A 14,596-nucleotide genomic window follows, 5' to 3' on the forward strand; every position below is an offset into this window, starting at 1 on the left:
TCAGGTGCCATTCTTTCTGCCGCTTTCAAAGTATACTCGTGCCGAGCGGTGACTGCATGCTGCAAAAGAACACACTGCCGTAAAAATCGTGACCATGGTGCATGTTTGTGAAGATGGAAGGAAGAGAGAACAACAAGGAGTGAAAGTGAGTGAAGTTGTCGTCGGCAGCCGCCAAGACTGCACATCATTGGCTGAAATGCGGGCAACTTTTTTTCTGGGGTTTGCAAAGTCAATCAGGCAGTTTGCGTTTTATTTCCATTCAGTCGACTTGAAGCAAACCCGCAACGCGAGACATCGGACTCAGAGCCTCGCAATACATCACCCAAGTCAACAGCGATCAAGTCCTGCGAAATTAGGTATGGCCAACGCCGGTACCGAACCCGTTCCTTCCGTCAAAGATCTGGCGAGTAGTGGTAAGCCTTCCTCCCTCATGTCGTGAGCCAGTCGTCGATGTTTCCTACTCTCACATGAGAAGGACCCAAAATCTATTTCTACTGGAGATGGTGTGCGGATGACCACATGTACTCACGGTTGCTTGGAAAGCCCTCTTTTTGATGGGTCCCAGACGACAACAAGGCCTCATATGCAACAGAATTGACACTGACTGTGCCATGTAGAGCCATCGGTACGACGATCATGTTTCAAGACTCTCATAACCCACCTCAACGAGCGTGATCCCTCGAGTCATCTCACTTCTACTCAATGTCTGCAAATCTGGCGGGGTCTGTATGTCGCGCTGTACATGCATGACAGCAAAAGCGCCATTTCAGTGCAAAATCTCACTGCCGAACTCGCTGGGATGCTCAACACAATGGCTTCGAAAGATGCCGACGTCCAAAGTTCTAGCGACCAACCTTATTCCTGGCTGGACACCTGGACGACTGCCTTTTGGGAGACCATCTGCCGAGAATGGAGTTCAATCGATCAGTGGCGCATGAACAAAGTCTTACTGCTTGTTCGATTCTTTCTGAGAGACTTGTTCAACCTCACGTTGATGTCGGCATGTAACGACGCTTCGGCCACGATGCCTGAGTCAAAAGATATGATCTCCGGACAAATCCACATTCTCGAATCATGGCCGCTCAGTCCTCGCGCGCGTAAAGTGCCAGACGGCTTAAGGCTTCATGTCCTCGATGTCTGGGTTGATGAACTCACAAGCCAAATCAACGCGGTACAGAAGGAACTCTCACACTCCGACGACAGCAACACAGAAACAATCGAGAATGTTTGCTTGAACGTCGCCAAAAGCTTCATGGTGCCACTCGAAAAAGTGAGCCGAGAAGCCTTGAGCAAGGGCGTGAAAATAAGGGCCAGAGAAGCACTTAAAGTCTTTCAAGAACAATTCCCATCATAACCAAATGAGACCTGCAAGATGGTCAGAATGCACTAAATTGTCATACCACGAAATCATGGGATACCTGCAAGCTCGACGCCGAATATAGCAAGATATGCAAACGGTGAGCCGCTTGCATCATTCGAGCTACCTACCTTCTAGGTTGTCTGACGAATGGCCAAAATTGGATTGTGGACAGCTAGAAGCTGTGCCGCATCACAACATACTGGCCAGTCAAATTCACTGGCACACACGCGGCCGCTTTCAAAAGTGGAACGTGACTTTGACCATGAACTGAGCATATTTTGTTCAAGCCCTCAAAAGGTTTGGCCGGGCTTGTTCAAAGTGGATGGGACCGCGGTAAAAGGTTAGAGTATCTTCGGAAATGATACCCCCTTATGTGGTGTTTGTGGTGCACCAACCGGGTCATCCAGGATATGAACAATTTGAAATGTACGACGTCGATCTTTTGGGGCATAAGCGGCGGGTGTGCCGCGTCGTCACGGCGGAACATGACCTTACCCATTAAGAACAATGTGCATTCGATATGGCAATGATCTTGGAAACGCATGGGGATAAACTTTGCGATTTTCCAAACTTGGACGTCATGAGAAAGCGGCTCGAGATGCGAACTAGGGTTCATGGTTTGATCCTGACGTACGGGTCTGGCAGCGCATTCATGCCCGCATTTTTGTTCTGTCAGTCTCAACTCAAACCCTCAGTCTGTACGCAGAACATGGCTGTCAGCGGCAGTTGGTGTATAGCCAGTCAGGCTAGTCAAGATGCGAATTCCAAATCCTGAGCATTTTTGCACAGGCCTGAGTGACAAACAACTTTGCGGCGGACTACGAGGTACGAAAAATAGATCGACTCAAATGACCATCAGACAGGGATATGACGCCCCATCCTCCTCCACATTTTCATACCGCCATTTTCCCGGGCTCATCCATCTACTGAACCTTTTTCCATCTACACAATTGGCTGAACCTCTCAAGCCTACGCCTCCACAATGTCCCTGTTCCTGTCGTCACTTGCTCTCACTATGTCCAGATTGGATCGTTCATGTGCGTGAGATGGGAGGTTATTGAGGTCGCAGCTTGATCCCAACGTTCATGCAGCGGGAGGCCGGCAGGGGGCATAAAGCTTGAGAAATGCTGGTATATAAGGTAGCTGTCCTGTTGGACGCAGTTTGACGTTGCTGCTCCTCTCCCCCCAAGCAGAAGCTCCAACACCCAGTATTCGTCGTCGGATACTCACAATCAAAATGCGCTCCTTCTTCACTGCGGCCGCGCTCAGCTCCGCCATTGGCCTGGCGTCGGCATGGACATGCCAGAACATCACTGTTCCCGTGTCCATCTCCGCAAGGAACGCTGTGTTTAACATCAGCATTCCCCAAACCAACATCGATGTGACCAACTTCATCGTCGACCTCGCCGAACAAGGCGTCAACTACACACAAGAAATCCTCGCCGGCTACACGACGGTGTCCGGCGACTTTGACCTTGCCGCAACCTACTGCGCCCCAGCCAGCGGCGCGGGCAAGACTCTCCAGATCCTCACGCACGGTATCGGTTTCGACAGGAGCTACTGGGACCTCTCCTTCAACAACTACAACTACAGTTATGTCGAGACCGCCATCGATCAATACGGCTACTCGACCCTGTCCTGGGACCGCCTGGGCATCGGCATGTCGTCGCACGGCAACCCACTCTCCGAAATCCAAGTCGCCCTCGAACACGCCGCTCTCACTGCACTCACCGAGCTTGCATGGAACGGTTCCGTGCCCGGCGTGAGCGCCAAGTTCGAAAAGATTGTCCACGTCGGCCACTCCTTCGGCTCGGCACTGTCGTACGCGCTGGCGCGCGACACACCCTCGCTCTCCGACGGTCTCGTCCTGACTGGCTTCAGTCAAAACGGCACATTCCTCCCATTCTTCGAGCTAGGTGGTAATTGGGTGTCCGTCACCACCGTGCCGGCTCTTTCATCGTACGTCGCAGGTTACTTTGGCGCCGGCACCCCATCAGGTGTTCAGACCAACTTTTTCTCGCCCGGCGAATTCGACCCTGCCATCTTGGCGCTGGCCTACTCCACCGGCCAACCTGTCAGTGTTGGCGAGTTGCTGACCATCGGCGGAAGCACCGGTGGCATCAACTACTTCACCGGCCCTGTTTTCGTCATCACCGGCGCCCGAGACCTCCCATATTGCGGCGGCAACTGCCTTGCGACCGGCAACCCGGCTATCTCCAGCATCCCTGCAGCCGTGAAGGAGTACTTCCCTGACTCCAGCAATTTCCAAAGTTTCATCGTGCCTGACTCCGGACATGGACTGAACCTTGAATACACCCACGAGATCACATACCAGCAGATCAGCCAATTTTTGGTTGGCAATGGATTCTAGCCGTTGAAAAGCCGGCGAATGATGCATATAATGAAAGACGTGTGTCGATAATCCATCGTACATAACTGGTACGACTTGCCGAACAAAAAGTCGTGAGAGGAAGATGTACATACTTGTCTCCTCTGGATAATATAATATAATCATGTCACGAATTCTGTGGATCTTGTTTTCAACTTATGGATGGTAAGGGAATTTTCTCCCTAAAATCGCATCTTCATACAGTATCCAACTCTAGCCCAACGACAAGTGTCGAGCGAATCCGCTGAATACAATACATGCCCATAAGTATAAGGATGCTGCCGAAAAGGTAAGGAACTCGCAGACATTAGTAACGCCACGCTTTGCGCTATCAGGCCGGCTAGGTGACCGAAATTGAGAACAGGCACATTCCAAAGATCAAACTCTTCGATCTGTGGTGTTGAAACTTGGACAGTCACAATCCCAAGTCTTCGAAATATGGCGAATCGAAATGAGACCAATGGTACCAACCCTTGTAGAGGCACTCTCGTTGTGATGCGCTGTGAGTGAGGCGAGGTCCATCGTACACTCATTATATGGTTGATTGGTGTTTTCGGGAGAGGCGTGATCAAGTCGAGAAGATAGCCGGTTGCCACCAACTCCCTCTGTTGTCCTTCTCCTTATCCTCATTCTCTGCTGTATCTTGATCAGCTTCGATATTTTCAGCAGCCTGGCCGGTAATCATAGCATGGACGCCTATGATAGCAGCAAACATAGAATCAGCGCTTGATCATAAGGGCGACACCAGAAGAGATCATCAAGAAGAAGTTTCTATTCCAGATCACACATTAAGAAAAGACATACCGAGACCCTTCTCGTCCGCCGCAATGACCTCGGGTAGCTGCGGAGCTGGTTGTTCGTCGATAGCAGCGCCTCTTATAGCTAGTGGATCTGGAGTGGGCGATGTACGTCCTTCTGGTGATTGTACATTCTCTTCGTTCGCGTCTTGGAAAGCTGCCTCGCCCTCTTGTGAAGTGTCCGACTCGTGCCGCGCACCATTGGTCTCTGCAGACGACGCCGCCGCCGCCGCAGCTGCAGCAGCCTCCTCGGCTCTTTTCTTCTCCAACTCTGCCGCTCTCGCTTGTTGACGATCCCAGTTCTCTTTGCGAGCCAGCTCATCTCTCATCTTCCGGCGTCGCTCAACCTCGTCCATACCACCAGTCTTCTTGAGCTTGCCCTCTTCCACGAAATTCTCGACTTCACGTTGAAATTCGCCGACTTTTCGGGTCTGCATCTCACGCTGACGGACCTTCTCGGCCCTTTCGATGGCTTCAAGTCGACTCTCATGGTTAGGTTGCAGTGCGCGTACTTCGTCGAGCATGCCAGTTTTGGCCTCGTGCGGGTCGACATCTGGATCAAAGGGAATGCTTTTCGAGGGATTGCGGCCGCCCGTGGTTGTGTTTTGGAGATTCTGCTGCTTGGTGGCCTCTTCCACAAGTTTGAAGACATTTGTGATGTCTTCAAGGTCACCATCAAGATCAGCCAATAGTTCGTCTTGTTGGGTCAGATCATCTCTTTCAGTCATCACGACTTGAAGTTCTTGCTCCCATATCTTGGTCCAGACGGGCTTTTCGCGCTTGACAAATTCTTTTACCTTGCTCAGGTGTTTCGTTGTCCCACTGATCTCTTTGCTTATGTCTTCAAGTTGTCGTGGCAATGGTCTGACGCCCCTTTGTACGACGTCCTTGCGCAGTTCCTCAACGATATCAGAGAGATCATCCACTCTACTGACAAGGGTCTCAGAGTCATCCGACAGCGCCTTCTTGCCTTCATTAATATGCGCGCGACCAACGTCGCCTTTATATGAAGCGTTCGTAGCTTCGGCAGCAGCGATCTTGACGTTGGCCGCTTTGGCTTTGATGTCGGTCATTGCCGCACTGAAATCTGAGGACATTGTAGAATATGTCTGTCGCAATACCGCAATGTCCCGGCGTAGGTCTTGAATCTCCTGCAAGTTGGACGCAGATGGAGCTGACGGACCTGCTGAGCCGGAGAAGGGGCCAGTAGTGAGTGTGGGTGTTCGTGAAGGATGTGTGCTTGGAACTGCCGACATTCGCGCCATTTCCTTCGAAGTCTCGAGCTGTCGATCGGAAAATCGTTGCATCAGTGTACCTTGTCCCTCAAGCAAAGATCGGACACCTTCTATGGTTCTGTGGAGTCCTCCTAGGCCTTCATCAATGTGTTTCTTGACTTCATCAAGCGGCTCAACATTGAGAACGAGCACGCTTCTATCCTTGACATCTGACAGATCCTCTAATTCATGTCTTACGCCGGAGACAGGATCCTGCACATAGATTTCAGGGAGCTCTCCACCATCATGCTGAGTGTTCCATGCAAACTTCTCAATGAATGCGAGCTGTAACCTCGGTATGGTAAGCTCTGCATAGCCATCTGCCAGGACGAATTTCTTGATTTTGCTTCGGTACTGTAAGAAGAGCGTTAACTCTTTCCCTTGTGGTGGCGAAGAGTCCAAAGCCACAACCTGCGACTGAGGTGGAGTGTAAATTTCCCTCGGTTCTCGTTGCACAGTCTCAGGCGTGCTTTCGTCGAACTCTTGATCGGCTGATGTTTTGTGTTCAGGAGGTTGAGGAGCTGGCTGTGATTCAACCGAGGCAGTGTCCTGCAGTTCCTCAGGCGTTGGCTCCAGGGGTCCATTTACCGTCGCTCCTAGTACAAGACTGTTTCCGTCACTGTCCTTCCTCACGGGAGGCTTATGGTATTCATCCGGCGTCTTGACTGTAGGACTGTCAAGATTCAGCGGCTCTTCCGGCGGCCTCATTGGGGGAACAGCCTCCAGAGACAAGACAGGGGTTTGTTCTGCTTCCTCCGATATCCTCTGAGGCGCTCGGACTGTGCCGCTTCTGCCTGGTGAAGCATCTGCTTGACGTACGGAGCGCGACCTTGACTGCTGAAATGAGCCCCGTGATCGAACAGCAGACAAGGATTCGCGGACCTCCTTCCCTCGATTGGGAATAGGAGAGTTTTGGGCAGGAGGTATAACTGGGACTCCATTAGGGGAGGCGCCAAGGTGTTTTTGTATTTGATACGCGGAAAATCTTCTCGATGCCCGCCGTTCCAAGTCTCCTCCACGTTGTAATCTTGTGAGGGCATCGGTCTCTTTAGGCGGTGGTGGAGGAGGATGAGGAAAATTGATCGAGGGTGTCAACAGTGGCTGATCAACATCATGATAGGGTGGTAGGACAGGTATGTTTTCCGCAGTGCTCGAAGACATGGTCGACGTAGAATCGGAATCTGGTAGCTGTGGCGGGGCATTACGACGAAGCGATTGTCGGCCTATGGGGGGCTTCGATGCTTGAACCGCCGATGCGTTTGCGGGCTCGTACGTTTGTGCAGACAAGGCAGTGCTTTCTTGCTGTGGCGGTGGACCACGCATGCTTGACGTCGCGCTGGGTATATCTTCCAACATATGTGTCAACCCCGTCTCACTGCTTGCTGTAGTCGATACGCTCGTCTGCCTGATTTGTGAGATAGGAGCCCGTGTCTGGCCCGCCCCAGTCTCCTTCGTTGTCCTCCCGCGTAATCTGCTTTGCTTCCTCTTCAGACCATGCAGCAGGTTTATGATTATATCTCGTATTCGTGGGAGGTAATTGTCCAGAGCTTGAGGAGAGGCAGGTTGGCTTAGGGTGTCCTCCAGAATGCTCCGCAAAAGATCAGGAACAGGGCCCAGGTCGGAGGTCTCGACTCCTATTGAATTGAAAGCACGACATGCCAAGTTGAATTCATATCCCAACCGTACATAGACATCGGACACCTCCTCTTCCTGTGCCTGTCCGCGCGACCATTGTGTCAAGGTCTCCAGAAGTTGTTTGGTAGCGACCAACAAATGGGTCACGCTCTTCTCGATCTGCGAAATCTGCTTGTCGGGCTAGGGATGATTTAGTCCACCATGGTGACATGCAAAGGGTCAAGTACTCACATTCGCGCTCCTTTGAGAACGTCCTGAGCCAGACGAAGATCTGACTTCGGAACCTGTACCAGAAGACGTGTTCATGGCTGTTGGCGATGCTTGCATCTGGTCCGGGTGGTTCTGCTGCCGACGCTGCGACTGGATCGGGCGTTGGGCCGCCGCTGAGGGTGGTGATTGAATCATGATTGGAGGCGTCACCGTGCGTACTGAGGAGGCATCATGCCGTAGAAGTGATTCCCTCCCATGCGACGATCACATCGAGCATCAGATGGGCGCAGGGATGCGCATATGTGGGCGCAGGTAATTCTTGCCAGGAGTTGTCACAAGGACGGAGCAGTTGGAGAGATGACCCTTTTTAGGAAGTTTCACAAAGTTTAGTTTACTGCGGTCTTCCAAGTTCTCGACCATCACCACCGCCCAAGGTGAGCAAGATCGAAGCAGAACCAGAAGAGAATATAAAGCCGTGAGGCGAACGTGCGTACATAAATTCTTCTATTCCTCTCTACATACATCTGCCGAGTTGCATGTTGTAGGAGATCACCCCCGCATGGCCAAACCGAGTAATGGTTCAATGTCACAACGAACCAGAAAAGCCATTTCATCAGATGCATTCATCAATTGTTCACTTGTTGACCATCAGGACACGGAGATATGAAGTATCCTCAAATGGGTTCGTCCATGAAGCTCTTCAGGTAACAGCTATCCAACCTCATATCCAGGATATCCTGTTCAAGATTGTGCTGCCCATCCATTCTTTTGTATAAGTACAGTGTAAAGCTCGATGACCCATGCCAATCAGAACCGATCAGCCCGTATTCCAGACTCCAGGCGCCTATGCTCAAATCACTGTGCTTGTCTATCCATCGCGCAAATCCGAGGGTTTCGCCAAAATAAAGGCGTCCGAGCTAACTGAGTTCTTTAGGCACGTCCTCGTACTCTTTCAACTTCTTCTGGACCACGTCAAGAGCTTCGCGTTGCACAGTCTCCTTGTCCGCTCTGACGTCCACTGGGAGCACATCCCACTCTTGGTCCTCTTCAGGTTCTTCGAGCGTCACCATCTGGCTGTGAACCATTCCTTCCTTCATATAGTGACCAACGCGCTCGGCGACACGTTTCTGCAACGTGTGCTCGTCGACTTTGAGGTAGATGAAATGTATTTGGACGGAAGGATGCTCGTAATTCGCGACCCGGATAACGTCTCGGTACTTGTGTTTGAGGGCGGAACAAGTGACTATGACACCATTGGCGTGTTGAAGTCGCTTGACGGCTTCTCCTCTGAGCGTGATCAGCCAATCCCATCGGTCTGCATCTGTGAGCGGCATGCCAGCGCCCATCTTCTGCTTGTTGGCGGCCGAATGGAACTGGACATGAAGTTAGCGGCGCCACCGTAATCAATTGAAGACATTACATACATCATCGCCCTCCACATAGGGCAGCGACAGCTCTTTGGCAAGATACTGGGCGACGGTAGTCTTGCCGCACCCAGCGGGACCGGTAACGATCCATATGTGCTCGACGTGATCGTTTTCTGGCGCCATGGAGGATGTCTGACGTGGGGATGTTGGTCGAAGAGGATATTGGAGGGGCTGGGTTCTTGATGTTCGTTCTGCAGACAACATGGCAGTCTCAACAGCCAGAGACTGGGGTTGAAGATGATGTCACGATTGGATCCAAGAGAGAGGCACGCGAGCACGGGTGTGAAGGAGTACGAACAGGGCCCGGCGAGGTGGAGTGGTTGAGAAGTCCAGTATAAAAGTGTTATAACATGTCCGGAATTGACGATGAGGTCGAATAGAAGATGAAAGACAAAAGCGACCAAGGAGTTTAAGAGACGGACATAAACTTACGTAGTCGGCGCAACCTGCCCAACTTGAGGCTCTGGGATTCAGTGAATTGGGCAAGAGAAGTCCAGTCGCCGACAAGAACCGAACCGCCGTGACAGCCGGTTCGACGGCGATTCGGTTAAATAGGGCGACAGTTGCCCTAAAACCCCACACTAGTTAAGTAAAGAGATCAGAATATGCGCGGCACGGTCATCTCTACGAAGCATTATTGCGCATGGGGGTGGTTAAGTTGGTTTGTGGATGGGGGTCGGAGAAGGCCGAATTGTTTCTAGTCAGGTACCAATCTGCAAGCCCAGAAACTTACTGCAGAGAAGGGGCAAAACTACCAGGTAAGTGGTGAATTCGCCATCTGGGCTGTGAAATATCCTAGTAATGATAATGAGATGTGCCTTAACTACCTAACTTAGGTATCCTGCTGTTTCCTGTGTGTGCCAATGGGCCAAAGACAGCCTGTGGTTGGGCTCCCTAGGCTGCCTCAATTGTGCGGGGGCTTGTGGAGCTTACCCAAAGCCACCATCGTGGTCTCCGTCGGTGATTGAACCTCCTCAACCTGGCAACACTCGGCTAACAATTTCATTCCATATTACGAGTTGTCCGATACACAATTACGGTTTCATTTCATCGCTGATGGGTAATCGTGTGATGTGTAATGTTAGCAGGTCCAAATACCTGACCAGCACCACGGTCAGCGACCTTAAGATAGAATTATCACCTCCAGGCTCCGCGGCTGAAGATGCTCCACCCTCAGATGCAACCTTCCCCCATTTTTGCTGAGAATCACTTTTTGCCAGACATGATACCATGGGGGACATGGTTTACATGCCAATGACCTCCCTTCTGGCAGCCTCATTCCACTGCTTCGTTACAGGATCGAGCAACGTCTGTGCCTCTTGCCACTCTTCACGCACCAGTGCGGCGCGCGCCTCTGATCTCGGTGTAATATGAGTGAGGAAGGGGATAGGTCCACAATCAAATCCCTGCGTCAGCTTCTCGGGATCCGGCCAGATGGGCTTCTTCGTCTGCGGATCAAGCGCCGGCTCGAAATGGAATGCCCATAGCAGTCGTGAGATTCCGAGGAAGAGGCTTCGTTCTGCGATGTGGATACCGGGACAAATGCGACGACCAGCCCCAAAGGTGAGATTGTCACGCTTCGACGGGTCTGGATTGAGCGCAGACTCGAAGAGGGATTGAGCATCATCTGCATATCGGTCCGGGTTGAACTCGCGCGGTTTGGGATAGCGATCAGCATTCATGTTGATGGCCCAGACATTGTTCATGACTCCTGCCCCTTTCGGGATCAAGTAGCCCATATAATGGTCATCTTGAGTCGCCGCATGCGGGACAGCTCCCAAGATCGTCGTCGGCATCCAACGCAGCGACTCTTTGATGCAGCCTCTGATATAGCTCAAGTTCGCGTAGTCTTCCATGACGGGAAGGCGATTGTCGCCCACCACACTGTCAATTTCCTTCTGGGCTTTCCGCTGTACGTCAGGGAACAGGATCATGGCTTGTACGAAGGCGTAGAGCGTGTCGGATGTTGTGCCCGAACCGGCCTCAAGGAGTGTGCCAGTCGTGTAGCCTGCCAGGGGGTCGCTGAAGCCCTCCTTCTCCTGAAAATGTGCCATATCGACCGAAAATGAGGGATGCGCTGTTCCGTCTTTGAGACCGTTCTTGGCTTTGAGCCAATGTCCCACGTAGAGCTGTCTCTCTACCTTGTGCAAAGACCGAGCCTTCGCGGCTGTCGGAAGGAAAACATCGGGCAATCTGCGGAGGAGTGGAAAGGAGTCTAGCATCGCTGAAGTTCCAGTCATGGCTAGTGCCGTGAACTCTTCGAAACCGTGGAAAAGCTGCCGAAGTTGGGGGTCATTCTCAGATGGTGTCCTCCAGCCAAAAGTCATGGTAGTTGTCAGTGAGTTGGCGTAGCGGCGTATGTGATGCTGAATATCGTCAGGTTTCTGTAGAATCTCGTACAGCATCTGCCTGTTTTCAAGCATCTGATACGGCAAGTATCTCGTGGCAGCAGTCACATTGAGTAGTCCATGGACAAGCTTGCGGATCGAACGCCACGTCGGTGTATAACCCTGATTATTGTGGTGAATTTCCATTGCCTACGAAATCCTCAGCCTCCACTTACCATCATCAGCAGACGAAGCCCTCCACTGCCAAGGTCCTGCCCAATGTACATCTCTGGACGATCGCTATAGATTGCGCTCCTCTTGTCCAGGAGATCCTTGACAGCCTCGGCGCTCGATAGAACGATCAAGGTTTTGGTTCCCAGGATGAGACTGTACACAGGGCCATACTCTTCAGCCCACTTCTGGAATTGTTTGTGTGCATCGTGAGTCGGCATCTACATGTCCACCGCGTTAGATTGTTTCTGCTAGTTGGCAGATAGCTGTACTTCTCACCAGATGGATGTTACCAAGGAATGGGACGGTTGGAGGTCCTGGAGGATAGTTGGCTGGGCGCCTCCCCAGGCGCAACACTCGCACCAGCAGAGACACAGCGCCAACGACCAAGAGAAGGGTCAGGCTGGTCGCCATCTTGCGCAGTGAGTGATGAAGCTGCAGGCTGATTAGAGGAACGAGGTGCAAGCACACAGTAGGAAAAGACCATGAGTTTGTGATGAGGGCCTCAGACAGCGAGAGAGGAAGTGTTTTTCAAGGCGGAATTTCGTCCGTCGGCACATTTCAACATGTTAACATGCTCCCAGATGTATCTAGAGACGGTCGGCCAATAGTGTCCACCCGTTTTGCAACAGCCTTTGATATGAACCAATAGGATGGGCCAAACCACAGCCTTGCAGGTGTTTACTAAGGCCCAAGAGTGGAGGATTGGTTGATTGATCCTTATCGCCCGTGAATGTTCTGATAAGGCGAGGTCTCCTGAAAACCAAGCCACATATAACAAGAGAAGCCTTTCGTGTGGTCTGACCTCTTGAACATTTATCTTCTTTTACCATGCCATTGGAACTCTAGGTGCCAGCATGTTTGAGGAAACCACAATTGTGGCATCACACACCTCAAGATGTCGCCAATGCTGTCTTCTCTGCAATCGCTGTTGCCCGCCGGCGAATGAAAACAGGCAGTTCCTGACACTTAAGATGGAAACCTTCTCGTAACCACGACTCTCGATCCGGATATATCAGTCGATATTCAAAGCGGCGAAAGACTGTAGCCACTGTCTTTTTGAGTTCCATGAAAGCAACCTGACCCATATTAGTTGCCGACTGCCAATTCAGTACCTCAAAGACTTACGTTGCGTCCAATGCATGCTCTAGGGCCTTGACTGAAGCCCAAGAAGTACTTTTCGAGTTCGGCCTGACCTCTACCCAACCAACGTTCGGGCTTGAAGTCCCACGAATCACTTCCCCAGATCCGTGGATCACGATGAGTGGTATATGTCGCGGTAGACAGCACGGTGCCCTCCTCGAATCTCTCGCCACAAACTGTAGCACCGCCTTCGCCCACCACACGAGGCAGACCCATCGAGACTGTCGTCCTCAGACGCAGCGTTTCGTATATGACTGCTTGAACATAGGGAAGATCCTTACAGTCCACGAAGCTGGCAACGAAGTCTTGGGGTAGTGGGTCTGGGAAGGCGGTATCCAATTCTTCCTGCAGGATTTTCAACTTTGCAGGATTCCGAGTCAACATGTCCGTAAGATGGGTTATAGTGTTTCCCGTGGTATCGCTTCCAGCGATCAGCTGTGTCAAAGCTTCCGCTTTCAATTCACCGTCCGGGATTGGGCCGCCTTTGTCGGGATCCTTGGCTGTGAGGAGGTAGTAAAGGATGTCCTTACGATTGGGATCGATCGATACGGCCTTGCGTTTCTCCACACAGGCTATACCCATCTCCGCCAGTCCTTGCGCTGCCTTTAATCCCTTCGTGAAGAATGAATCGAAGTAAAAGTATGGCGTCCATGTCTTGATCCATGGTAGCATGCCCACGGTGGCGCACCACTCGCCACGGTCCCGCAATTTCTTGATCCTGTTTTCGCTGTCATATCCAGCTTCGACGAAGCCGAATGGCTCGCCAACAGCCAGGTCTCCAATGATGTCGAATGCCAGGAATGCAGACCACACAGCAGCATCTAAAGCTGCCTCGCCTTTTCTCTGGTGCTGGGCAATCATTGGATCTGTGGCACTCCATGAGACGTAGGCCCCTGCCCGGGCTGTATCGATTAAGGAGTCCATTTGTCGACCCAGATTCCCCAGGGCAATCGTCATGTACGGCTCAAATTCGATCATAGCTTTTGGACTGAAAATGTGCGAAACAAACCTACGCTTTCTGGTGTGTTTTGCTCTATCTCGGGTAGTGAATATGCCTTGTTCGATGTTGTCGAATGCGTAGTAGAAGTCAGACTTTGCGAAGCCATTGCCATGCCCAAGAATCTCCTGTTGCAAGCTATTATTAACATGATCGAGGTGACACTTTCTTGTGTTCATACCCTGATACTGTCTGGGTGAGAGATGCTGACATGAGTGGGCGAAAGTCGGACAAAATCCCCATGCTTCATGTGTTCATCGTGCACCGACAGACAAGTCAGATGATTCCTGTCCACAACCATCAGTCATTTGTTAGTCTGCAGTCCTTGGGACACGTGACGCACCTAGACTTCCAAAAGGACCATAGTCTGGTGTATCCCGCAAGGACAGGTCCCGGAAATCGGTTCAATTTGTATGAGTTTTGGTAGTATGGCATAACCCAACCAATCTACACTGTTGTCAGCAACTTTATGGTGTTGCATGTAGCGCAATGGGGCTCTTCACCAGAACCACAAGCAAGATCAGTATCCCACCACCAGTGCCGATTCTCAGGCCGTAATTCTGCACCAGGTTGAAAAAGTGGGCTGCCATGGTCCCAAGCAGTTAATGACCGTCAATAACAATTTGGAAAGTTGAAGCTCGTCGAATAAGTAAGTAGTTGATTCCTGGGGCCTTCACGCATGAACTTGCGGTGCCTGAATTACATATGCTCTATTGCTCTGAGTGCCATTGGCTGCTCTGAAGTCGGGTGAAGCATTGTAAGGACTGCGAGGTCTGCCGCGTAAGAGCTCGGACCAACGCGTGTAG

General features: G+C 51.5%; 6 protein-coding genes across 6 annotated transcripts; 2 read left to right on the top strand and 4 right to left on the bottom strand.

Annotated features, from left to right (window-relative positions):
• Positions 1-279: 279 nt before the first annotated feature.
• On the top strand, positions 280-1,735 carry EDD37DRAFT_102583 (uncharacterized protein). The gene is made up of 2 exons (XM_062809111.1): positions 280-413; positions 618-1,735. Exons 1-2 carry the CDS (start codon positions 359-361, stop codon positions 1,352-1,354), a joined length of 792 nt encoding a protein of 263 aa, XP_062676265.1. The 5' UTR covers positions 280-358; the 3' UTR covers positions 1,355-1,735.
• Positions 1,736-2,509: 774 nt separating this feature from the next.
• EDD37DRAFT_102563 (Alpha/Beta hydrolase protein) lies at positions 2,510-4,130 on the top strand. Its single transcript, XM_062809110.1, has one exon. It carries the CDS (start codon positions 2,598-2,600, stop codon positions 3,729-3,731), a length of 1,134 nt encoding a protein of 377 aa, XP_062676266.1. The 5' UTR covers positions 2,510-2,597; the 3' UTR covers positions 3,732-4,130.
• Positions 3,832-7,860, bottom strand: EDD37DRAFT_672583 (actin interacting protein 3-domain-containing protein; the record flags this gene model as incomplete). The annotated part of the gene is made up of 3 exons (XM_062819446.1): positions 3,832-4,474; positions 4,550-7,635; positions 7,687-7,860. 3 exons carry the CDS (start codon positions 7,858-7,860, stop codon positions 4,318-4,320), a joined length of 3,417 nt encoding a protein of 1,138 aa, XP_062676267.1. The 3' UTR covers positions 3,832-4,317.
• A 722-nt stretch (positions 7,861-8,582) lies between these two features.
• On the bottom strand, positions 8,583-9,215 carry EDD37DRAFT_605234 (shikimate kinase; the record flags this gene model as incomplete). Its single annotated transcript, XM_062814805.1, has 2 exons — positions 8,583-9,038; positions 9,090-9,215. The coding sequence occupies 2 exons, from the start codon at positions 9,213-9,215 to the stop codon at positions 8,583-8,585; spliced, it is 582 nt and encodes a 193-aa protein (XP_062676268.1).
• Positions 9,216-10,336: 1,121 nt separating this feature from the next.
• Positions 10,337-12,064, bottom strand: EDD37DRAFT_646098 (putative cytochrome P450 oxidoreductase; the record flags this gene model as incomplete). The annotated part of the gene is made up of 3 exons (XM_062817699.1): positions 10,337-11,602; positions 11,656-11,871; positions 11,930-12,064. The coding sequence occupies 3 exons, from the start codon at positions 12,062-12,064 to the stop codon at positions 10,337-10,339; spliced, it is 1,617 nt and encodes a 538-aa protein (XP_062676269.1).
• A 123-nt stretch (positions 12,065-12,187) lies between these two features.
• On the bottom strand, positions 12,188-14,400 carry EDD37DRAFT_102633 (cytochrome P450). The gene is made up of 5 exons (XM_062809112.1): positions 14,294-14,400; positions 14,134-14,237; positions 13,972-14,077; positions 12,779-13,918; positions 12,188-12,729 (listed from the first exon to the last, which is right to left on the bottom strand). The coding sequence occupies exons 1-5, from the start codon at positions 14,378-14,380 to the stop codon at positions 12,544-12,546; spliced, it is 1,623 nt and encodes a 540-aa protein (XP_062676270.1). The 5' UTR covers positions 14,381-14,400; the 3' UTR covers positions 12,188-12,543.
• Between the last annotated feature and the right edge of the window lie 196 nt (positions 14,401-14,596).

Source organism: Exophiala viscosa, assembly GCF_022695815.1.
Source record: "Exophiala viscosa unplaced genomic scaffold EDD37scaffold_1, whole genome shotgun sequence".
NCBI classification, from domain to species: Eukaryota; Fungi; Ascomycota; class Eurotiomycetes; order Chaetothyriales; family Herpotrichiellaceae; genus Exophiala; species Exophiala viscosa.